This window comes from Rutidosis leptorrhynchoides, chromosome 2, assembly GCF_046630445.1.
Source record: "Rutidosis leptorrhynchoides isolate AG116_Rl617_1_P2 chromosome 2, CSIRO_AGI_Rlap_v1, whole genome shotgun sequence".
In the NCBI taxonomy this organism is placed as follows: Eukaryota; Viridiplantae; Streptophyta; class Magnoliopsida; order Asterales; family Asteraceae; genus Rutidosis; species Rutidosis leptorrhynchoides.
The window spans coordinates 321,567,838-321,595,474 of record NC_092334.1 but is presented as its reverse complement, the minus strand read 5'-3'; the positions used below and the strand labels follow the sequence as shown (position 1 = coordinate 321,595,474).

General features: G+C 32.3%; 1 protein-coding gene and 1 long non-coding RNA gene across 2 annotated transcripts; both read right to left on the bottom strand.

Annotated features, from left to right (window-relative positions):
- Positions 1–2,215: 2,215 nt before the first annotated feature.
- LOC139891861 (uncharacterized) lies at positions 2,216–12,647 on the bottom strand. The gene is made up of 5 exons (XR_011773877.1): positions 12,563–12,647; positions 12,449–12,469; positions 12,245–12,348; positions 11,799–11,908; positions 2,216–2,350 (listed from the first exon to the last, which is right to left on the bottom strand). It is a non-coding gene; the product is annotated as an uncharacterized lncRNA (long non-coding RNA).
- Positions 12,648–22,102: 9,455 nt separating this feature from the next.
- On the bottom strand, positions 22,103–25,358 carry LOC139891860 (uncharacterized). Its single transcript, XM_071874879.1, has one exon. It carries the CDS (start codon positions 24,924–24,926, stop codon positions 22,206–22,208), a length of 2,721 nt encoding a protein of 906 aa, XP_071730980.1. The 5' UTR covers positions 24,927–25,358; the 3' UTR covers positions 22,103–22,205.
- Between the last annotated feature and the right edge of the window lie 2,279 nt (positions 25,359–27,637).

The following is a 27,637-nucleotide window of genomic DNA, read 5'->3' as shown; positions in this document are numbered from 1 at the left end:
GGTCTATCAAACCCTAACCAACATCACCAAAATCAATAATCAAGTTTATGAAGTTTTCTAAAGCAACCTACATATCAAATTGAAGCTAGTGATATTAGTAACACAATTAAAACATGCACTTATAACATTTAACAACATTCAAGCAACCAAATCACCAAATCAAATACATCAAAATTCAAATTCATGCTAGTTGCTTAAAATAACAAGATCGAGCATACAAATCACATAATCATGCTAGACTTGAGCCATAGACACTAATTAACACTTTTTATAAGTCAAAAACATCAAGAACACAAAATCTAGTATTTTTAGAAAGTTACCCAAATGAGATGTAATCGATATGGATTTGAAGAGGAAGATGCAAGGATTCCGAATATGTAATTTGTTTGGATTGATGCTTGCTCGATTTGAAATAGATGATGATTCTTTGTTTTGGGTTTTGAGAGAAAAGAAATATGAAAGTATTAAAGAAAATGGAAATGAAATGAATAATGAAAGGATGTGGGTGTTGACTAGTCCATCTAGTCACATCTTTGATCAATTGGCAAAACTAGTCTCTCGAGTTCGGTTGCGGGTGCGTGAATTACCTAAACGAGATAATTTAGAAACGCGTATTAATGGAAGGTGTTATAATTATATAACGGACTTTAGAATAATTAAACGGAAAGTAAACGGAAAAATGCAGGATGTTACAATAAGCATATAAGCATGCAGCACCTGAAAGAGGTACAACAATCAGCAACCATATTCATTTATTCCACCAAACTTTAATTTTTAAATAAGCTACATAACATGTGAAAAGTAATGTGTGGTTTAGTAATAGTTACATGAAAGGCAAATAATAAGTTAATGTTTTTTCAAGTGTGATGATTACCTTCAAATTCAATTAAGGCATGCTTCATGATCTACTTACAAAAAATCGTGTCCTAAAAAGGTGGGTATCGGAAACAAATGGTCATATTCAATCCAAATTTCAAGTCTTAACCTCCATAAAAATAAAAATACTACAAATAAAAGAACATGCATAAATACTATAACCAAAAGAACATGCATTATATTTCAAAATTTAAACTCCCAATAACAAAAGGCTATATGGGTGAAAATTATTTTTTTCGAAAAGCAAAATGAATTAACACAAGCCCACTAAGAGTGGAAAACCCATACAACAACCACAATTGACTATAGAGTAGGCATTCGCATATAAAACATGACAATGACAAAGTTGCGGAGATAGCAACTACTAAAATGTTACGCTACACAAGACAAGACCATGGATCCGAGATCCAACCTAGCCAATTAAGCCTTCGACCTTTAATCCGATTAGAGACCCATTCAAATGACTTAAGTTGGATTTCCATTAATCCCGTAGATCCGCTCCATGAGGAATTAGAGAACACCTTCTATTGAGCATACTTTGATTTTTTGTCGTCATGCAATGGAAATTTGGGTTCGAGTCTATAAATGGTGGGGCTTAGGAGCGGTTTCAAACTTGAGCATAAGTGAATTATTTCGTGGCAATTGTAATCGTTCCTTAACTCCACTTTGGGCGGGTATTTGGCAATCTATCGAGTGAACATGCGGTTACTTGATTTGGAATTAACATTAACATACCTAATAAAAAGAATGTATGATTATAACCTTAAAGCAAAATTCATTGTAGTATTAGCAACAATATTGTATCATTTACATATTGTATCATTTACATATGAATATGAATGATTATACACCACAAATAGAAGCCAAAACATAACATATCTAAATAATTATCTAGTACAATGTTAATCTAGTATATATTAACAAAGGGCATTACAACTTTTTACAGCTAAGAATACAACTTTTTACAGCTAAGAATGATAATATGTGCTTACAAAATCGGCCCACAGTTCACTTGCACCACCATGGTTGATCAACAGCATATGACAAAACAATACACTATCACATTTGGTACAAATTGACACCTTACATAGGTTGATTAGCAAGGTCACTTAAGGAGGGAATAAAACTGATGCCCATGCTTTTAAAACATGTGGGCATACATTAGACTCTTGACTAAAAGCACTCTAACAATCATTTTATAAAAAAACGTCAGTTGTACTCATGATCAACTTTGTTATTATTAACCAAAGCTTCACTCACACAGTTAAATTGCAGCCACTAAACTTTCAAATTATCTTCAAAAACAACACAATTGACTATACAAATTACTCAATTATTGGTCATCTAATACAAATAGTAGCATGTAAAAGAATTCATACTTGTAATATATGGATAAATGCAACATCCGTAAGCCATCTTTTAGATGTCCCTGCAGCTGAAGATAGCTGAAAAGATGATCCTTAAAATCTATTGCCTGCATTTTTCAGGAAAAACAAAGGTTATGTCTCAAAAAACTATTTTAAAATACAAATTTAAGAGTAGGCATGTCACACGAATCTTTAATATTAACATATCATGATGAACACGCTACGCCAAATTTTACTTAAACAAAAGACCCGTGTAGTCGGGTTTATTAAATGAAATTTATTAAAATAGGAATTGACATTAGTACATACAATTATTGCAATAACCTATAGAACTTGTTTGATTTGAATTTGACAACATAGAGAGTATATATATATATATATATATATATATATATATATATATATATATATATATATATATATATATATATATATATATATATATATATATATAAATAGGGGCAGGATCAATGGGGAAGTAACCAATCGGAGGGAAGCGGGGGGAAGCAAATTTTTTTTTTTTTTCGTTTTTTTGGAATTTTTTTTCCCGGCATCAAGATCACATGAAAATATGAACATTTAGAAGAGACACTTCGTGATGAATGTTATTATTTAGGCGGAAAAACAATCGACAAAAATAACATTCAAGATATTGTTCGTGAAGAATATGAACGTTTTTTTTTCCATGTTTTGTGAAGTAAAATTTAGCCCGATTTAGAGTTTAGGGTTTAGGGTTTCACCAAACCCTAAACCCTAAACTCTAAACCGTTCGTGTTAAAAACTCAATTTAAATCCTAATTCTAAACCCTAAATCTAAACCCTAAACCCTAAATTTCTAAACCCTAATATCTAAATCCTATAAACCCTAATATCTAAACCCTAATATCTAAACCCCAATAGCTAAAACCTCAACATACGCTCGAAAAACACGATAATTGTTATATATTACTTCTTCGAGCGTTTTCCCACCAAAATAAAAACATTTATCACAAAGTGTCTCTACTAAATGTTCATATTTTCATCCCATCTATAATGTTCGTGAACAAAGTTTTTTCAAAAAACGGAAAAAAAAAAGTTTTTGCTTCCCCCCACTTTCCCCCGATTGGATACTTCCCTCTTGATCCTACCACTATATATATATATATATATATATATATATATATATATATATATATATATATATATATATATATATATATATATATATATATATATATATAAGGGTAGGATCAAGAGGGAAGTAACCAATCGGGGGGAAGCGGGGGGAAGCAAATTTTTTTTTTCCTTTTTTGAAAAAACTTTGTTCACGAACATTATAGATGAGATGAAAATATAAAATTTAGTAGAGACACTTTGTGATAAATGTTTTTATTTTGGCGGAAAAATGCTCGAAGAAATAATATATAACAATTATCGTGTTTTTCGAGCGTATTTTGAGGTTTTAGCTATTGGGGTTTAGATATTAGGGTTTAGATATTAGGGTTTATAGGGTTTAGATATTAGGGTTTAGAAATTTAGGGTTTAAGGTTTAGATTTAGGGTTTAGATTTAGGATTTAGATTGAGTTTTTAACACGAACGGTTTAGAGTTTAGGGTTTAGGGTTTGATGTTTTGGGTTTATGGAATAAACCTAAAACACCAAACCCTAAACCCTAAACTCTAAATCGGGCTAAATTTTACTTCACAAAACATGGGAAAAAAAAAACGTTCATATTCTTCAAGAACAATATTATCTTGAATGTTATTTGTGTCGATCGTTTTCCCGCCTAAATAATAACATTCATCACGAAGTGTCTCTTCTAAATGTTCATATTTTCGTGTGATCTTGATGCCGGAAAAAAAAAATTCAAAAAAAACGAAAAAAAAAAATTGCCTCCTCCCGCTTCCCCCCGATTGGTTACTTCTCCATTGATCCTGACCCTATATATATATATATATATATATATATATATATATATATATATATATATATATATATATATATATATATATATATATATTAACCATCGAAGCTTGGCTTGAGTGGTATGTGGTGGGATTCAACTTGGGGTACTGACAACCCAGGTTCAATTCTCACTCCAAGCAGGAAATTTTCAACCTTTGATGGTACTACCAACATCAATGCGATTTGAAAAGGTCTCTGGGGTTTTTCCCAACCTTCGATGGTACTGCCAACATCGTCGCGAATTAAGTTTCCTCCTAACGCATGTGTGGGTGACAAATGAGAGTATTCGATGTCGTTATCGCTGTTCAGATATATATATATATATATATATATATATATATATATATATATATATATATATATATATATATATATATATATATTGTTATAAAAGTAATAATTGGATGATAATTTTATTATTATTATAGATATTGCATAGTATATTTTTTTGAGTATAAATAGGTGTGTTGAGTTAGAGTTTTTGGTATGTATTTTTTTGGTTAACAAAAACACTCTCTCTCTCTAGATTCCAAATGCCACCAAACTCTCATTGTACATTTTTCTATAAATAAAAAACCAATTACTCATACCTTTTGTTCAACCTTTGTTTTCTCAGTTTTACAGTATCTCTATCTCTATATACCTTCTACAGTCAAGAACCACTAAAGGTAGTTATAAGCCTACTGAATTATAACACGTTATCAGCACGAAAAGCTTTGTGTAATTAAAAGATATCTCAAACGATCACGAATCACTAATCAAGGTATGAAATTATTAATAATTTTCAGACTCGAATATATCAAATTTTGGACTACTAACATTTATATTTATGTTATTTAAGTTATATATGGTCGGTTATACCACCTGAATTATATTTCTGTAATCTAACTTTTACTAACTTCACTAACATTTATATTTATGTTATTTAAGTTATATATGGTCGGTTATACCACCTGAATTATATTTCTGTAATCTAACTTTTACTAACTTCACTAACATTTATATTTATGTTATTTAAGTTATATATGGTCGGTTATACCACCTGAATTATATTTTCTGTAATCTAACTCTTATTAACTTCACTAACATTTATATTTATGTTAATAAGACCTCATGATTGTACGCAACACGTCATTTGACAACACGGTACTTTATGTACGCAACACGTCATTTGACAACACGGTACCATGGGTCGAGATTAATTCCGATCAATACGAATACGACGGGGTCTTTATATGTTATCTAACATTTATGATTACTTATGCAATTAATCATTATTTATTTCATGCATACTAATGTTTATTCTTAAATTTATAATTTTAAAAGTTAAAATAAAAAAATAGTTTGTATTTTTATTAAAAGTAAATCTTAAAAGTTAAAATAAGAAAAAGTAGTTTGTACTTTTATTAGAAGTAAATCTTAAAAGTTAAAATACAAAAAGTAGTTTGTATTTTTATTAAAAGTAAATCTTAAAAGTTAAAATAAGAAAAAGTAGTTTGTATTTTTATTAAAAGTATATCTTAAAAGTTAAAGTAAGAAAAAAAAAAGATGGTAAAATGGAATAGTTTTTTGTCAAAAATGAAGTATTGAAAATGAAGTGGTCTCCTTCTATAACTAAAAAAAATATATACTTTTATCAAATGAATTTTTTTGTGGCCGACAATTTCAAACACGAGTCCGTGTTTAGTTTATCAAGAATATCTCTTGCTTTGGTGAAAGGTCACGATCACGATATCAGGTGTTGTGAAAGAATTAAAAAATTGGTCAAGTGGCCTTTTTAAAAACTAGAAAAAAAAATTAAACAAAAAGTTTTTTTTTTATATATTTATAATTTACGGGTAACGTAAAAAAAAGGAAGTTTTTTTTTTAACAAAAAAAAAAAAAACAAAGAAAGTGTTTAAATGAGTTTTACAGAAAGGGGGAAAGCAAAGTAAAAAAAAAAAACTTTTTTTCAAACAAAGGTAAATGAAAGTAGGACTTAATACAAGAAAAAAGTAAACATCTCCTAAACGTGATAAAATCTATCAATGATAAGTATTAGACTTGATGAGCTAAATGTGACAAAAATGTTTCAACATGTCTTATGTTAATTTTCTAAAATAAGTTATTATTATTCCGAGTTTAACACATATATATATATATTAATTAAAAACAACCTTTTTGTTCTTATGTAGTGTTGGGTTGCAATTTTGGTTGTATGCCATAATTCCATCCAGTAGAGTGACAATAGAAAACTTTTGATGATAATCAATAAAAAACTTTTTTCCAAACTTGTCAAATGTTTTGTTAAAAACGTGACCGTTGAAAAAAGGAGGTTGAATAATAAAACTTAAAAAACAAATTATTTTTTTAAGAGTGTGCATCAAAATGGCCCGTTTAATAATGGGGAGTAAAAATATAGTCAAATTGTTTCAACGAACAAGGGTTCAATTGGATGTCTCTTAAAAAAATCCGCGGGTACGGGTGATGGATCCAATGGATCCGCATCCACGACCCGCGGGTGCTATCCCTAATTGTGACAAGTACAAATCAACTAAAAGTCTAAAAAATAAATGCTCTTATAGGGACCAAATGTTCACAATAATTGCCTAAGCTAGATATGAAACAAATAGTTCATAAAAAAAAAAGGTCGTTGTGCGTTTTCGGGATGATAGCCGAAATACACTTACAAAAGTAGGTCAGCCGTCAATTCTTTATGGCCATATCAACGTAGATCAATAAAATCATTTATGGTTTTGATAAAAGATTAATTAAAAATTAATTATTTTTTGGTCTTGGATTCTCGGTAACAAAAGCAAAGGTTGTTTTTGGTTGCCACAACAAACAAGACAGAGGTTGTTGACTTTTGTTGTTAAACATGGCACAAGTGAACAATAACAATAGATTATTGTTTTTGAAAAGAATAATGATGCGTTAATTTTATTGTATAAAATAAAATTAAAGAAAATGGTTTTCATTGATGACTATGAACAAACGCAAACAAAGTGTTTGTGGTATTTGGTGATTAAAAAAAGTGCATCTAAAGCTTCTACTGAAAATAATATGCATCTAAAGCTTCTACTGAAAATTAATGTGCAAGGTACAACGTATAACTATATGGTCAAATTCATTTGAGCCTTCGGAGTCACAAGTATATGATGTATATATATATTACTCAATTAACAAAATAGTAAATCTAAATTAATTCATATGAATAGTAAAACGAAATTAATTAATTTACTATTCACATAAAAAAGCGCATATGATAAAAAGTGCATCGCATATGATAAGCGCATATGATAAAAAGCGAATATGATGAAAAGCACAACGCATATGATGAAAATCGCATATGATTAAAAGCGCATATGGTGAAAAACACAGCGCATATGATTAAAAGCGTATATAGTGAAAAGGATATATGATAAAAAAAAAAAAACACATATGGTGATTTATAAAAAAAAAAAAAAACACACATATGGTGATTAATGGAAAGCACATATGGTGATTAATGAAAAGTATATTGTGAAAAAGAATCACAAATGTTTCTTGAAAGAATTCAAGGTAAGATATATGAACCAATTCATCCATCATATGAACCATTTTGATATTTCATGGTTCTAATAGACGCATCTAGCGGATGGTCTCATATTTGTATGTTATCAAGCCGTAATATGGCATTTGCAAAGTTTCTTGCACAAATTATTATATTGAGAACACATTATTCTGATTACACCATTAAAAGGATGAGACTTGATAATGCTGGTGAGTTAACATCTCAAGCATTTAATGATCATTATATATCTACAGGGATTGTTGTTGAACATCCAGTTGCTCATGTGCATACACAAAATTGGTTTAGCTGAATCAATAGATAAACGCTTACAGCTAATAACTAGACAATTGATAATGAGTACAAATCTCTCAATATTTATATGTGGACATGTAAATTTACATGCTGCGACATTAATTCGCATTATACCATGTGGAAGTCGTAAATATTTTCACTTAATACTTGATTTTGGCCAAGAGCCAAATATTTTCTACCTTAAAACATTGGTTGTGCAGTGTATGTTCCAATTGTATCACCACAACACAATAAAATGGTTCTTCAAAGAAAGATGATAATATATTTTGGATATAAAACATCTTCAATCATAAGATATATTGAACCCATGATGGGTGATGTTTTTACAGCACGTTTTGCTGATTGTCATTTTAATAAAACATTGTTCCCTAGATTAGGGGGAGAAATAAAAATAAAAAATAAAATGATGCTTCATGATGTGAACATCAATTAAGGTATATTGAACTCGCACAAAAGAATGTGAAACGAAAGTTCAAAAATAATGCATATGCAAGAACTTGCAAATTAATTACTTTATGCATTTACAGATATAAAAAAGTGACTAAATCATATATACCAGCGATAAATGCTCCAGCTCGAACTGAAATTCCAAAAGCTGGCAATAATGTCACTGTTGAGTCTTTGCCACGCATCAAACGTGGAAGATCAATTGGTTCCGAAGATAAAAATCCTCGAAAAAGAAAATCAGCTGATAATGAGGTAAGAGAAAGTGTTCAAGAAGAACCACAAATCAATATTCCTTCTGCAGAGGATATTGATAAATGTAAATACTAAAATTGCGATAAATTATGCAATATTATGGAACCGAAATGAAACTAAAATCTCTATGAGATATTTTCATATAATGTTACAATGACATCATGAATAAAGATGATGATCTGGAACTAAAATCTATCATTGAATATACAAAATGGACATGATTGAGCTCAATGGAAAGGAGCAATAAGAGCTGAATTAGAATCGCTATATAAAAGAAAAGTTTTCGGATCAATCGTTATCACTTTTAAAGATGTGAAACGTATGGGATACAAATGAATTTTTATCCGAAAAGAAATGTGCAAATGAAGTTACAAGGCAAAACTAGACTTGTAACTCAATATTTCCCACAAAGACCAGAAATGAATTAGGAGGAAAAATTATCCTCCTGTAATGGATACAATTACTTATTAGATACTTAATCAACCTGGTAGTTATTTAAATGCATCTCATGAATGTTGTTACTACTTATCTGTATGGATCACTTAATAGTGATATATATGAATATACCTAAAGGGTTAAGGTATCATAAGCATCTAATGTAAAACCCAAGGGAATATATTCCATTAAATCACAAAGATTTCTAAGTGGGTTTATACAAACGGGACGTATGTGGTATAACCGATTAAATTACTACTTGATAAAAAAAAGGGTATAAATATAAACTTATTTTGCACGTATGTTTTATAAAAACAATGTTCGGATATGAGATCGTAGTTGTTTATGTCAATGTTCTTAACATCATATGAACAAATAAAGAGATCTATGAAATCATTCAACTTCTAAAGAATTATTTTGAAATGAAAGATCTTGAAAAAACCAAGTATTACCTTGGATTGCAAATTGAGCATATGCCTAATGGTTTACTTGTACATCAAACAACTTATACCGAAAAGATTTTAAAACATTTTTTTTTAAAGACAAACTCATTGTTGTTAGATCACTCAATATTGACACTGATCTATTTCATCCCTGCGAAGATCATGAAAATTTTAAGAGATCGGAAGTTCTATATTTTAGTGCAATTGAGGTTCTTATATATCTTATAGATTATACAAGATCTGACATTTCTTTTGCAGTTAATTTGTTGACAAGGTTCAGCTCAGCCCCTACCAAAAGACATTGGAATAGGATCAAACAAATAGTTTGATACCTTCGGGGAACTACTGATTTATAATTATTTTATTCTAACGAATCAAAACAAGATTTGGTTGGTTATGCAGATGCAGGTTATTTATCTGATCCACATAAAGCTAAATCTCAAAATGGATATGTATTCCTAAATGGAGGTACCGCAATATCATGGCGTTCTCAAAAACAAACACTTGTTGCAACATCATCAAATCATGCCGAAGTAATTGCATTACATGAAGCCAGTCGGGAATGTTTTTGGTTGAGATCAATGACACAACTCATTACTGATTCGTGTGGACTAGAACGCAATAAAAGTTCAACAACTATCTATGAAGATAATGTAGCTTGCATAACACAGATGAAAGAAGGGTATATCAAAAGTGACCGAACAAAACACATACCCCCTAGATTTTTCTCATACACTCAAAATCTCATTAAGGACAACCAGATTGAAATGAGATATGTTCAGTCTAGCAAAAACTCTGCTGACCTTTTCACCAAAGCACTTCCAACTGCTATTTTCAGAACACACGTTCATAATATTGGCATGAGGCATGTTCAGAAGATGTAACAACTCAGGCGTTGCCTACTTGAGGGGGAGTCAACTCTATGCTGCACTCTTTTTCCCTTAGCTAAAGTTTTATCCCAAAGGGTTTTCTTTAGCAAGGTTTTTAACGAGGCAGTACTAGTTATTCACTAATAAAATTATCATCCAAGGGGGAGTGTTATAAAAGTAATAATTGGATGATAATTTTATTATTATTATAGATATTGCATAGTATATTTTTTTGAGTATAAATAGGTGTGTTGAGTTAGAGTTTATGGTATGTATTTTTTTGGTTAACAAAAACACTCTCTCTCTCTAGATTCCAAATGCCACCAAACTCTCATTGTACATTTTTCTATAAATAAAAAACCAATTACTCATACCTTTTGTTCAACCTTTGTTTTCTCAGTTTTACAGTATCTCTATCTCTATATACCTTCTACAGTCAAGAACCACTAAAGGTAGTTATAAGCCTACTGAATTATAATATATATATATATATATATATATATATATATATATATATATATATATATATATATATATATATATATATATATATATATATATATTATAGTAGGTAACATTGTGACAAACAAAACAAATAGATGTTAAGTAGTTATTTGTAGACAACTTTGATTCATATTAAGGGCCATATACCTTCTTGATACATAATTAAATAATATATTATAAACATCATTAATAATGTGTATATATTAATATAAAGTATCTGCATGACTGCATATATGTACATATGTAAACTTAACTCATTTTTCACAAAACCATATGCCACATTCAGGTATTGTAAATGAGTCTTAAACTTTGTATTATAGTATACTTCATACTGCCACAGAGTTGATGATATTGGCGCAAATATTAACAAAACCCATTATGGATGGCCGATTTGACTTTCTTTTGCATAAACAACACTATGTAGGCTTCCCTTTCTTTTGCATAAATAGCCATTTTAGTATCCGCTAGTAAACGTATATTTCTAAAATCAACTTTTTTTTTTTTTGGTAAGCGAGTAAACCCTCCTATAAACGAGCACATTGGCTCCCCATAGAAGGTAAAACCTCGGGTAATCAAGTCCCCCGAGCGCGAGACCTTGTACCGGGTGAATTGCGCATTATGCGCACCCTCTAGTCACACTCCCTTTTTGAACAATTTGGCATAGCCCAGGATTGAACTCGGGTGGTGTGCTTCATTGAACAACTCGGTGGTCACTCAAGCAAGACTGAGTGGTTATCTAAAATCACCTTTCACAAAACTATACCATCACTACCATCAAGAGCTACTACAAACACAAAGAAATCCAAGAAATACATACATGAATTAGCCAGAATAAAAACTCAAGAGATCAAGTTTTTCCTTCAAACATACACCATCACAATCATATCACTTCTTTCTTCCGTCTCTCTTAGACATTTTGTCAAACATCTTACATGCATTTTCATACATTTTAAATGATTAGTCATATTAAATAATGCAACACGATTAAGCCTATATCATTTCCTTTGCAAAAAAAAAAAAAAAAAAAAAAAAAAAAAGTAGATAAACTTTTTAAATTGAAATTTCAAGCAATACATCAAAAGAAAACAAAATAAAAAAAACAGTAGACAAATTTAAAATTGAATTTGAGTTGCCTTGTTGAAAATTTAAATTTCAAGAGAAAGAAGATGTAGATGAATGGTTGAAAATTTAAATCCTCTTGTGTTTCAAATCATATCAATTCCTGAAAAAAACCATAATAGAAAGTATTAATCAAAAGGCTACCTTCAAATTTCACTCGATTTTGCAAACCCGCCACCAGTTCTTCAATCGATTTTCACGACGGTGAGATTGAGGGCAGTTGTAGATGGCAGCCGCGGTGGTGGTGACTGTAGATGATAGCAGTGATTAGAAGAATTGAAAGAAACGAAAAATCAAAAATGAAAATAGTAGCTGTTGAATCTCAAGAAAATCTTGATTATCTCTTGCCTTTTTGAATATGTATTGGATCTGAAAAATGAAGAAGAGGATGAAAAAAACAACCCTAAATAAGAGTTTATTAGGAATAAATGAAAGAAGAAGATGAAGAAGAGGGTTTGATACCTTCTCTATTATTGTTTCTAGTCTAGAAACAAAATGAGTGTACTTAGAGAAAGAAGAAGAGAATGGTGAAAAGATGAATTTTTAATTTCAAAAATGTGAAAAAGAAGAAGAAGATGCAGCTCGCTGGAGCTGCAATTTTAGGGCTTCCATGTAGCTTTTGAAAGTTAGGGTCTTTCCCAGTTGGATTCTTCGAAAGGGTTTAGAGGGTCTTTCCCAGTTGGATTCTTAAGGGAAAGGAAAAAGGATGAACAGTGTAATTTTTCTTCAATCCAATCCTTTCAAATTGGAATAATTTACAATCTTTTTCCTTCATTCACCTTCCTCTCATTTCATTTTTTCTCTACAAAATCTCTGGAACACAGCCATAGGAGTTTTTGAATGGATGATTTCCTGAAACTCAGTATCTCCAGCTTTAATTAATTAATATTTCTCAATAATTATATTAAATTATAATTATGACATCATGTACATGACTTAATTTTTTTTCTTTCTATTTTTGATTTATTTTTTAAAGAAAAATACTATATTAATGACATCATGCAAATAGAAATTTATAAAAATGTAAGATTAATCTTCTTTTATTTATTTTATACATTATATTTATTTTATACATTATATTATAATTATAATTATAATTATAATTATATCAATCAAACACATACTTTTTACTGTTCACAACATTTTTAATGCTTAAATTATCATTTGTCGTGCTTAATAAATACTCGTATGAGTTTTTAGGTTTATAATCAGATTTGTTGTCTAGCGTGGATGGTTAGCTCCTTTCACTGTTGATCCGCAGGTCCAAGGTTTGAATCTTTAAGGATCTTTTTTTCCCTCCTCCTTTGTTTTTAGCAAATGAACCTAGAATCAATTTTATGGAGCTTTTTTTCCCTTCCACTGCCGTTGTGCCAGATGTTAGGGTTCTTTCCACGTGTTGCTTTCTTTGCATTTTTGGTTTCCCTTTGGCCAAAAAACCCTTTTTGTTCTATAATGGTTCATCTGTCAAATTAAGAGATTGGTTGATCAACGGTATCCAAAAGGTATGTGTTTTTTCCTCTACTGGCATCACATAATGCAGCTGACTCATTTTATTTGTTTGGATCTTATATCGATGGCTCACTTGGCTATCACATTATCAATTGGTTATTAAATTTGAATATTTGATTGCTCTCTCGGACTTGGTTGCGTTGTTTAATTAAATGCACAATGGCTAAAGGTAGGGAGATGGGTCAGTTGGTCAGGTTGAATAATGGGCTTGAGTTAACGCACAGAAAACTTATAGGCATGTTGCAACCTTTCATTTAATTATTAATACATTACTTGTAGTTATAAAAAAGTTATGAATTTACACTAGTCTAACTCAGTGAACAATGTGGTTTAGGAGTTATATGCATTAGTAATAATTTGTGAATGGGTTCCACATTTTCACTCCCTTTGACCCGGTTGAAACTGTAATACGAGACCCGCTGATAAGTTCTATTTCACATTTAAAAAATAAATACACAATAACACATTGTCACATCATTCTTGCAAAACATTCTTATACAATATAACAGAAGCCTTTATTTGCTACTATTAAGAATGCATTCAATGTTTTAATATCTATGGAACATGCAACAATGAGACTAATTTACTCCGTGTTTGTCACATTGAACAAATGTGAAAGCCCTAAAGGAGGCCGAAGCACGTACAACCGACGTAAACATCAACAGTACAACTTATCACATTGACCATCCCTAAGCTTTCCACTAATTTGACCAACAACATGCACATGGTATATATTCATTAAATAATGTTCTGTTGCCTCATGCTTCCACCAATTCTACCTATTGGTCTAATATAGGGCAAAGAGTAACAGAATCATATGAACCCCTTTGCTGGCGATAAAGAAAGTATTAAAAAGAGACAAACAAAAGCTATTTGGAATCAAGTGACTCGAAGTCTCGAACACTCAACTATGGGTGAAACTTCACCTCTGGTTATGTCTAGACCAATGGATGATCATGAAAGACCAATATGCACTCAAGATGCAGAATCTTAACCATCCTATATAAATAGTTATATATGAGATCTCAGAAGTTCACAGGGAAATCCAACGCTCCATCAAGGTATATTTTTTAGTTCTTAATATCCCGAGTTTGAAACTTAAGAAAACGTAATACTATGTGTTGACCCCATGCATACAACTGCAAATTATTATTTTGAAGTATAATAATTGCCATAAAATTTAGTATTTGATGGGTATCAATAACTTCTTGCAGGTTCATATGCAAGGAATTGATGTTGGCAGGGTTGTTGATTTAACACGGTTCAATTGTAATGAAATTTTAATGGAGAAACTATAGAATATGTTTGAAATTTAGGTGAACTTCACGTGGTGTCAAAAAGATGGCAACTTGTATACAGTGATACCGAGAATGACATCATGATGGTTGGGGATGATTCATAGCAATAAGTATATGTTTTAACTCTTAATTAACCTTTCCACCATTTGATAGAAGAATGAGAACTGATAATTTGAAAAATAGGAAAATTGTGGCTTCAGAGAGGATTTTTTTTTTTTAAATAGTAATTTTATTAACCTCTCTTGCAAAAATGGAAATTTTACAAAATTCGTTACGAAAATGGTAAAACCGAAGTTCCAAACTCCGGTTTTGCCAAATCCGAAGTTTGAAACTTCGGTTTTTGTGCTTTTTGACCATGTACCCCAAATCCGAAGTTTCAAACTTCGGATTTGTTTTTTTTTTTTTTTTTTTTCAAACAGTTAGATAACAGGATGTCCGTGTTTTTTGATGCCATGTATATATTGTTCAGAATATTAGGAATGAAATTTGTGATTTCACATGAAAAAGAGTTTTAGAAGATGAAAGAGAATGCATGGGTTGAATAAAAAGACTGAAAAGTCTCCTGGGAAACGTAAACTTTTGTCAAGTTGGGAAAAGGAATGATGATGATTAAAGTTTCGCTGTCATCCAATTAAATTTCAAATTTAAACTTATAAAAATAATTAGTAATGGAGTAACATATTATATAGGCATAGGATAAAAAAATATAAAAAAAAACAAAACAAAACAAATTCGAAGTTTGAAACTTCGGATTTGGGGTACATGGTCAAAAAGCACAAAAATCGAAGTTTCAAACTTCGGAAATAGCAAAACCGAAGTTTCAAACTTCGGTTTTACCATTTTTGTAATAAAAAAAACGATTTTTCTGCAAGAACCTTCATTAAAATTACTATTTTTAAAAAAAAAAAAAAAAATCTTTCAGAGAGAGTTATTTATGTATGAACTATTGAACCATTATTCTTAGTGAAACAGAAAATGAAGGTGGGCCTTCTCATATTGTTACACGTGGCACTTCTAATCAATTTGTACCTATCTCTACATTTTACAAATATGAAATTCAAATCCTACATGTAAGACTGACATTGTCTCACCTTTTTATTTTCCACGTGGATTTTTTAAACAACACTCTCAAATGCTACAAAATTCTGCTACCATACATGTGGACATCAAAACACCACCTGAATGCATTTTATCCGAATAAAAAAAAGAAAAAAATCAAATCGATAATCAAAATATCTCTTCCTTCTCTCCTCCAAGAATACTCACCCCAATTAAATCCAATCGGCAGGTTTCTGGTTCTACAATCAATCTTATAGGATGCTGATACTAGAAATTAATCGGCGAATCAATTACACGCAGAATGATATAAACTTTGATTCGAATTTCGTTTGTATTAAATTTAGGGTTACTTTGATTCGAATTGTCGATGGGTTAATATAATCGATTGTTTACCCAGATTCATGTTTCTGTCCTTTATCATTGGCAGACGATGGCAAACGATTAGTGGCAACCATTATCCGTATGTTTTTTATGTATCAGTTTTTAGATTATTTTATTTATCGTCGTCGTTACTAATCTATTTGCCATGTTGATTGTTAATTGCTTATAGGTTTTTTTTTTTGGCTCTGTTTTTCGGTTTAAATGATACGTGTATTTGTTAATTAATGGAATTAGGTCTTGAATATCAATTTTCAATTTTAAGCATTATTGTTCATAAAAGAGAAAACCTATGTTTTTTAGATTACCATTGATTAAAGATTTCTTTAAAAGCCATAATCATGGCTGATTAAACCAGTTTTATATTAAGTTAATGATTGAATTAGAATCTTCTATATGTGATTAAACCAGTTTTATATTAAGTTAATGTCTGTGATAATCACGTTGTCCTCTCCGTAAGGGCAATCTTTGAGGCGTTCACGTTTTTGCATCTACTTTCGTGAATAAGAGAGTATGCAATATTGCACACTTATCATGAGGCTCGTGCTGCACCATCGGTAATTCTTATAATCTACACTTTCCTTTTCTATTGTTTTTTGATGTTTTTCGCTTCATTCTTAGTCGCTTATTTATTTGTCTGCGCTGATGGTTGTTCCGTTGGGCATTTGTCGTCGATGCTGGTAGTTACAGCCAGCTTTGCAAGACGATTTACAGTTACATTTGTCCAATTTGTTAGTTAATGCTTTCTTATGCTTCGAATTTTGGTCGTTGTGTCTTCTTTTTCGGGTGATGCTTTATTTCGAATTCATAATGGTAAAGAATCAACCTCTCTGGTTTGTTTAACTTAATTTTTCCTTTGAACAAATATTGATTTTAGTTAGTTTAATATGATTATGTTAATTGTATGTATTTCTGTTTCTATGTTGATATATGTGTATTGTGTATGGTTGTTTTTAATAAAATTGCATATGTTGATTCGTATAGTTGTTGAGTAAACAACTGTAGCTAATTGGTGTTTAGGATTATATATGGTTTGCATAATTGGTATTTGACTTTTTTCTCTTAACCTCAGTTCGACTTTGGATATATCAGATGATCATATTTGTTATTGCACTCTTTGGGATGTGTCTTATAATCGGTTCATCGTTAGACTCTGTTGATTTCTTGGTCATACTGATTCCAAAGGTGCTTAACGGCTCAGATAATTTGGTATGGCTTTCTTTGCATTTCGTTCTTCGTTTGTTTCGATTTAAGTTATTATGTTGGGTTTGGATTCATTGTTAACAATTCTATCATTCATGTTCAACAAATGATAGTGGAATTAACATCAGAAGTGAATACAGGGGTAGATTTATTTCAGCAAATGATAGTTGAATTAACAACAGATTAGACAGTATTAGATTTATTTCAAGAATATATGTTTTTAAGCTGAACTAAACCTGACTTGGTCACTTTCTTAACCATTCTACTTTTCACTATTGAGAAAGTTTTGAGTCAGATAAGCAAGGAAGTTCATATGAACTGCACCCAAAATATTTTTTTAACATTTCTCTCCTGGGTATTTAAGGTACACAAATGTATTTGTTTCTTCTAGAGGTAGCAAAATGGGTGGGTCAATAAGCTGGGTTATGTACGAAATCTGATTTTGTGGGAGTTAACTGTTATGGTAGCGATGTGCTTAAAGAACGATTGCCTCGAAGGGCTGAGTTGTTTGAGAAATTTTACAAGGTATTGTACATCTTTATGAAAATGTGTTTTAAGTATGTTCTAAAATTATACTTCCACCACTGGTATAGTGGTATTGTGTTCTGTCAATACCCCGTTAATCACTTAATGATGTATTATTGATGGAATTATAGTTTGTTAATGAACCTGTTATAGTTGTTACTGTACTAATATTATATGTATTACTTAGTCATTACTTTGTTGTGTAACCATGTTAATGACTTCATTATGTTAGTGCAACTGCATCCTTATTACAAGCTATAAATTATGTTGGTGAAACTCATCCTGCCAGATTTGCTTGGTTTGGTTTGTTGGCCAGGTAGAAAAACATTACTGCACAAACTTATCAAACATTAACTTTTGAAGTCAAAGTTACTTTTTCGAATTAGTTCTCACTCTCTTTGGACATAGTATTGTTTAGTCTAAACTCTAAAGCACTCTTTGAGTTTGTTCATAAGTTAGCCCGAATTATAGATTTCGTACTTATGATGAAGTGGAGAAGCCGGAAATGGCTAAAGAAGTCGGAGGAAGAAAGTAGAGAAATCTTATTTTTCATAAGTTAGCCCGAGTTATGATTTGATAAATTTTTAAAGGATACCATTATGCTAACTATGTGTTTTTGTTGTTAATGTAGTGTGATATACAAGAGAAGGCAATGGTCAATTTTGTGTGATTGAGAGTCGTTGTGCAAGGCACGGGCTCTTAATCAAACCCAATTTGTGTTTCTAGGATATGTACCATATCATGTATACTCAACTCATTATATTCATGGATTAGTTATCATACTATCTTTATCATACCGTAAATTGATATAATATGTACGTTTACACTTTGTTTGATTAAGAGTTGCCGTACAACGCACGGGCTCTTAAAGGCTAGTAATATAAATGGTCATTTTGTTATTTTGTTATTGGATTTAACAAAAAATAATAAATAAGAGATATGGGTTAGGCGGTTTGAAAGTCATTCAACCTACATAAAGTCTAAACTTAAAAAAGAAAAGAGAGAATGCTTTCCGTTTGGTCTGAACAAGAATTATGGAGTTCCCGCTTTGTTGAAAATGGTTTTTAATAATTTAAAAATAAAGAAAAAATTGTAAATAACAGTGGAATGCATTTTTAAAAATAAAAGAAAAATCGCAAAAGAAAGTTGTGAGTAATGCGCGTAAAATGGTTTTATTTATTACTAAAAAAAGGAAGAAAACTTGAGAAAATTTAGTAATATAAAAGGGGTTAAAAATAGAGAAGGAAGAGAGGGGAAAAAAATTTAATAATATAGAAAAAAGAAGAAAAAAAAGGTGAATAGTAGACAAGAGCCAATGGGAGGGAATCATTGACTCTTGTCCTTATTAATGTATATCCTTAGGGGGCGTTTGGTTCAAGGATTTCAATTCTCAGGGTTTGAAATCTCACAGGATTTGAAATCCTATGTTCGGTTTGGTTCGAGGTTTTCAAATATCAGAATTTGTAATGCGAACCCGAAATGGGAACGCGATCGCAAAACGCAAACCCGAAATCGACACATGAATCCAAAACGGAAATGCGACAGTAATACGCGAACCCGAAATCGAAATGCTAACCCGATATGGAACCCGTAACGCGAACCCGTAACGGGAAGGCGGTCGCAAAACGCAAACGTGAAATCGAAACGTGAATCCAAAACGGGAATGTGACCGTGATACGCGAACCCGAAACCAAAATGCGAACCAAAAATCGAAATGCGAACCCGAAATGGAACACGAAACGCGAACCCGTAACATGAACACGAAACGCGAATCCGAAATGCGAACACGAAATGTGAACCCTAAACGCAAGCCCGAAACTCGAATCTGAAACGCGAACACGAAACGTGAACCCGAATTGCGTATCCGAAATGTGAACCCGAAACGGACCCGAAACTCGAACCCAAAACGCGAACCCGAAACTGAACTCGAAACGCGAACCCGAAACTCAAACCCAAAACGCAAGCCCGAAACGAGAGCCCAAAACGCGAGCCCGAAACGCGAGCCCGAAATGCGAGCACGAAACGCGAACCCAAAACGGGAACCCGAAAAGCGAACCCGAAACGCGAACCCGAAACATGAACGCGAGACGTAAATCGTAAACGTAAAATCTTAGAACATTGGATTTCAAATCCCTCATATATACAAAGATTTTCAAATCCTTCATCTATGGGATTTCATAGGATTTGAAATGTAAATCCCTCCAACCAAACATGGGATTTGAGATGCAAATCCCCCGAAATTCCACGAACCAAACGCCCCCTTAGTAAATGTATAATTCCAGTACTAAATATATACAATTTTATTTTTTTTATTAAACACATCTGAGCTGCCTATTGTGGAATCCCTTCTATTGTGTTTTTATTGGTTGCATGTTCACTGAGGTATGAATGATGGTGCGAAAGATCTTCACATACACCACCGAAAAAGCCAAGAGACTTTTCTCAAAGATAAACTTAATAAAAATGATAAAACAATATAAGGGAATTCGGACTTAAATGTTCAACTTCGCACTGAAGAGCAATGCTACATCTAGAGAACTTACATAAATCTTTATGTATAATCCAGCGAAGTCGCGAGTTTTAGTTAGTTGATTATAATTTAGCGAAGGGTAAAATGTGCGAACAATTCAACAACACAACTTACTTCAAGAGAAGACTCGCGTTCTATGTGGTACAGCTTCTTTTGAATCGATGCGTCGAAAACTTTGAAGTCATAAAAAAGTTTTATCCTTATGGTTAAGTTGATTGTAAAAGGTTAAAAGATGAAGTCGCCAGCATCACGGATTTGGATGAATAAAATACAATTTTGTATTAGGCATGTTAGAGGATCGATCCCTGGCTCCGTAAAAAGTTCGTGAGGGAGATTTTACTGACCCGTACACAGTAATTCGGCTCAATCCACATGTCTATATGGATTGATGGATCGAGTCTCTATTATGCGGTTTGGGTTTCCACCCGGAAACGCATGTGTGAGTGGAAAATGATTGGGTGGGCGATTTTCGATCGTAGTTAGTGATTCCAAACCTAGCTTTCAAAAAAAATAATAAATTTGTATTCATATCAATATTTAGATGTTTGTATAACATGTAAACAAATAAGATTTAACTTGAGCATGTTACAAGGAGAAGGGCGAGTACTTTTACTCTAATATATGCAGCTTAAATCTTGTAATCAATAATTTCAATATATGTCGCTTGTGATGTTAGAATCCGAACTTTCATTCAAAGCTTATAGCACTTCTTATTTCGATTTTATCAGCACCGAGCATGTATCAGACTCTATTACATCGTCTCTTATTAGAATATCAGGTACTAATTATTAAACAATTTTGTAACGGTTAAGCTTTTATGATATGTGGGTTACCAAAAAAGCTAAGGCTTTTGCAAAGCTTTATTTGGTCAACTGTATTTTGTCACCATGTAAATTTGACAATGTGCTACAATTAAAATATAGGTCATCAAGTATATCTCCATTAGTTTAAGTTTTTCACTTTTATGCCAATCTTTTCACCTAAAGTTGCAATTCTTATCAATTAAAATCAAACTTGGAGAAGCTAGTGAGTATTACACATAATTATATTTTATATTTAATTAAATGCTTGATGTTTTATAATCAGGAGTGGTGGTGGTGCAATGATAAAAGGCATATGAAACTATATACATGGCAAACAATGGTGCTAGCTATGGCCTACCAGTTATTAAAGCTATAATAACTAATAGTACGTTTTCCACTTCAAGATGCTCTTCAATTCCATTTGCAATCAAAATATCATAATCCACTCAAATTCTCATTAACTGACTCATAACAATTTACAACTTTTGGTTGCCCAAGTGGATACAAAACTGAAAGAACAAACCAAGTTCTATCAAACAAAATTAAAAGGATAATGAACATAGATCATCATATGAAGCAGAAGGGGTTTTGTTTTTGTTCATTCGATTTCGATTTTTAGAGACAGTGCTATTAGAACTGTTTTAAAATCCGAAAGCTATACGATATCATAATCACTAAGCAAATAAAAACATATGAATGAACAAATAAAATGTTAGCACCTTTTAATACTAACCATTTCTCTATTGCACCTGAACAATGTCACATTTTTTAAACCTCAAAAACACAAACCAACTTTTACATTATTCTTCTACTTCTTCTTCATCTTCCACAACAGTCGAAAGCCCGTTATCTTCATCGTTAGACTTCGGATTCAAGAACTTTGCAACGAAAGCCCATAGATAATAAACATCGCTAAAGTTCGTCAAAAAACCCAACGAAGCAGTCACCACTTCAACTCTAATAAACCCGGTTTTCCCATTCTCCATCGGCTTACAAAGTGTAGTTTCTTCATGATTTGGAGCTCCATTATTCAATCTGGAGCTATCCAAGATCCGTATATGACTAAGTATACCGACACCAAGCGAAATCCCGTTTATTTCAGCTAACTTTTGAACCACTTCAGGGTTTATTAAACCTTTCTTTCGGTCTCTAACATTAAACGCAACCGATGCACCACGTTCATATTTGATCTTCGGCCCGTATATGCGGACTAGCGGCACACTTTCTTGCCCGTTTGAACCCGGTATCCGTAACTGAAGTAATGATGTCACAAGCCAATTGACCAAAAAACGCAATCGAAGCGTTGTTTTATTCAAACCCAACAAGTTTACATGATCGAGATGCTTACACGTGATCTCGGGTTCTCTCCTACTCGATTCTTGCAAATCACCATAATCGTTTTCGCTAATATAATCATCTTCTTCTTCAACATTCGTTACTAAAAACTCTCCGTTTTTTATATGATCTTCGGTAGTAAACGATACTCTTCTTCCTTTGCTTTCGGATTGCGATTCAATCTCATCGACACCGAAAAGTTTACTACCCGAAAACCGTTTCCCTTCTCTTCTTCCCAAAAGCCGAAACTCACCCTCCGTTTCCCGCCTTATCGCACTCTCTTTTGCCAATTTCGAGCTCGACCCGTTTTCCCATCGACCCGTTTCCATTTCTTCTTCTTCTTCGATCTCGTTAAAACGGTGATGATTCGGAGTATTGTTCGTCGCCTCGTTAACGTGATCTTCTTGCGGATCCTCCTTAATTCGGTCTAATTCTTGAGAAACCGACATAACAGCTGCATCAAACGACAACATTCGAGCTTCGTTGTCATAAATCGGGCTATTAGCGATCTTTGAAGTCGGTTTAGGAGACGATAACTGCTTGTTTTTGTTCCGACCCGTGAACCAAAACGGTGGTAACGGAGACATACCCAGATTCTTATTGTTGCCACCGTAATCCGACCCTAACGGGCTCTGCCCTAAATCGATCCATAACGAGTTATCAGACGACTCGTCTTCGCTAAAAACAGGACTCCTCATAACCTCACCAACCGAAAAACCGTCACCTTCTTCAAAAACTGTGCTCGTATCTCTATCAGAAACATTATCGTGCTCGATCTCGGTATCAAAAACTTCTCTCACTTGAGCTGAAGTGTAGGCCCCAGAAAATGCAGGCATTTGGGGGCCCGGCCGGCCCGTTTCAGATGTTGACTCACCGTTTCCGCTGACGTCATCATCTTCGATCCCGGTTAATCCCGGGATTCCATTAACCGAATCACTAAAATATAACGGAAAAACGGGAGTAATCTTCACAATACCGGATCCCGCATGACCCGATTGATTTTGAAGACTTCGTATGACCGTTTTTTTTATCAGCAGGCACCCGAATCCAGTTGGATCAAACCCAAAAACTCGGTAAAACGACGTGATGATAAAATCAGGTCGAAAAAGTGATAACCCGAGTGAATCCATGTCTTTCGGACCCAACGCACCTGCATCCAGTAACACATGCCAATTGTTTTGTTGCGCTAATGCCATCCACTGATACGAATATTTCGCACCCGTAACCCTAGATTGAACAGGAAACACGAAAAGTCCCGTAGCCGAATCTTTTTTTCTCCTTTTTTTGTTTGAAATTTGCTTTCGTAAATCGGTTGAACATAGTTTAAGCGTTGGCCATTTAAACCAAGCGCTTTGAACTTTCGCACCTTTCTCTTTAGCACTCTGAGCCATCCAATTAACCGATTGGCTCTCGTGATCGAACATCGTTAACAACTTTTTATTCGTGTGAAAAGGGTACGATTCGGCTAAAAGTTTAAAAGCAGACCCTCTACTAACAGTAAAAACAAGACCGTATTCGCTTTCGGGTATGTTCAAATAATCCATAATTCGAGTCTTTATATCATGTTCTACAGTTCCTTTTTCAGCACCACCATACAAAGCATGATTACTCAAATTTGCAGTTATTTCAGATAAACTAAATGTTGATGATTCCCAGTAATGAACAGTTTGCAAAAATGAAAATAACCCAAATCCACAATAATCAAGGCATACTTTAGGAATAGAATCTGATAAATGGGAATAATCATCTGACCTTAAATGATCAATCTTTTCAGAAGATTGATACTTTGGATACATCGTTAGGAACTTCGAAAACGATTGATGAAGATCAGGGATCGAATCTTCGGTTTCGAATGTTCGATCGGCTGCAAGTGATGTTGCTCTGAGGAATTCTTTTTGAGTTTCGAGTCGTGCGAGAGATCGAGATCGTCCGAATTTTTCGTCTTGATTGTTGACTGATGATGATTCAGAGTCAATATCTTGAGATTTAAAAAGTGATCCATCTTCAGAAGCTTCTTCAAGTGCTTCTCTAAGTTTATGTTCTTGTAATTTTCTAAGAATTGATGGGCTGTTTTTGATATCATCAGATGAATATGGGTTTTTTTCAGACCCATTTTTCTTTTTGGTTTTTTTGTCCAAAATTAAAGCAGCACAGTGAGAAATTGGTTTCCATAGTGAAAGATGCATTAAATCAGGTTAGTTCATATGCAACAAAATAGAAAAGTTGGCTTATTTACATATAAAGCCAAACCCTAATTCCCCAACAACAACAACAGCAGCAAAAAGTAAAAAAGGAATCAACTTTTTAACATTCCAAAAACAACTATTAGTTTTGAACATTAAAGGAGCTAACTGAGTTCAATATAAATCAAACCCAGATGGAATTTGGGAAAAAACAAGGAAAATAACCCAACAATGTAGCTGTCTGCAGTCATACATAAGAAGAAAAATCAAGAAGAACAGGAACAAAATATAATATAAAGATGAAACCTTGGATCCATAAAGAATGATGGGAAATAAGAAAATGGGTGAAAGGGGAAGAACCCTAATTTTAGAATCCGGATATGTTGAAAAAAGCCCAATCTTTGAGCTTCAGTAAACTGAAGATGAGACTCGATAAAAGCAAACCCACAATATCAATTGCTCATTTACTTCACTTGTTTAATCCAAATACATACATATACATACCTTTATGATTGATAATGACCAATGTGTTTTATGTGTGTAAATTGACTATTTCTGTTTCTCGAGCTGAGCTATTAACTCCACCTGTGAAAAAAAAAAAAAAAAAAAAAAAAAAAAAAAAAAAAAAACTATTAACTCCTCCTATGACAAAAGAAATTAAATTAATTTTATTTTTTTGTTATTTATATTTTTTAGTTTTTTATATGTTCAAGCGAGTGGTATGAGACTTTGCTTATTTTTAAAACAGATGATATTTTCAAGTTTAATTATCAATATATGCACATCAATTTAATGATATCTTTTTTAAATAGCCTCAAATAAATTATAACATAAATTTGTAAATTTGTGTAAACTATCATTTAAGATATACTATTAAATTCGAGTGAATTTATTAAAAACGGGTTTAGAAATATCACTATCCATTTTAAATATTAACATCATTCAATTAGGGATGACAATAGATCTTATATGAATTGAACAAGAGTTGAAGGTTCGCGCATTGCTGCTCTAAGGTTTATGCGATTTTAACGCTAGCTATTAATTTGCACGGCACATTTTACCTGCTGATTTTTGGGGCATACAAACTACAACGAAAAACAATTATACATCCTACACAACCGACAGTCATTCGTTGACGTACATATCAGAAATTTTAACTACATACAATCATAGGTATTAAAGTTAAGAGTGACTCAGGTTCTTTTGGACATCCTGTATGAGATGGAACATTACTTCTAGTCAGTTTTATAAAGTGTATTAAGAACTATATTCGAATAAACAATAATCATAATGTCAACAATGACATTAAACACAACAATAAAACAGCATACTTCATATCTAAACTAATAAGCGGAAAAAAATAATATAGAAGACGACTCAAAAACTGACTACATGAGAAGCAAAGGATATGCCATTCATCATAACTGACTCCATTCTTTATAACACCACCTCATTTTTCAAGAATGTGCCATTCTTTTTTCTTCTTTTGCTTCATTTGACAATCCACAAAATAGTTGTCCGAAACACCAATCTAAAAGGGGTGTAGTTCAATTGTCATGCTTCCCTTAATCAATGTAACTCAAGATTAACTTATTATATGAAAAGAAGCAAAGGATACAAATTTAAAGAAAATTAAGCTTACGTGATCATTTAATGTTGGTCACCTTACTCTTTATAGCCGAGATTTTAATACGTGCGAGGCTGTAACGATTAAAACGACCATCATTTGTTAATGGTCATATCACATAGTTAAATTACATGCCAGAGTATTCATTACATACCAGAAGAATGTGTTTCAAATAATAAAGACAAAATTATAAAATTAATAAAAAAAATGATACAACAAACCTAAACCATTAAGCTAAAGTGAAAGATAAAGAGAAATATTTGAGTGCGAGAAACCACTGACGACGTCATAGATAACGGGAACAAATCCTACTCAAAAGTTCCATTCATAGAGAATTTGAACCTGAATAGTATCTCTAAAAGAAACTTGAGTCTCCCGTTCTCTTTGACAATCTAAAATACCTAAACAAACTAAAAAGAGTACATGGAATATATGGAATATGGATTACTAAGTAAACAAACTAAAGAGAGTACATGGAATATATTGAGCTATCAAATATATGCATACCTCGAATTGCGTCAAGAGTAGCATGAGCCATGATGCATTCACCGGTTGAATCCAGAAGACTTAACCATGCTATTTTTAGTACCTTTTCAACAAATGAGACTTGTAGTGCACAAAAAATGTGGTGATAGAAAAACGGTAGGGGAAAATTCATTGTGCAGTAATAAACAGACATGCAGGTATCGTTCATAGTGGTGTTTTCATTGAAAGTTGCAGCTGATGGTTCTAATACAACTACGCGTATAAAACCTCTTCAACAAAAAACTAATAAAAAACAAAAGTAATGGACTTCGGTTCAAGAACAAACTGAACAGAATCATAAAGAGGCGAAATCATACCTACTCGTATTAGTAATCGTTGCCTCCAAATCATCCCACGTTCCCCTGTTTTTGCATCAGTTGCACCTTCATAGGTAATCAAGCCTTCTTATTTTATCTGAAATTGAAAACCAAAAGTAAATTCTAATTACTCTTCTTTACCAAATCAATATATAATCTATCTGATCAATCATATGAATAAAAATTAAACACCTAATGGAAACTTAACCTATTTTGTAACACAAATAATCTGCTACTAACTGATG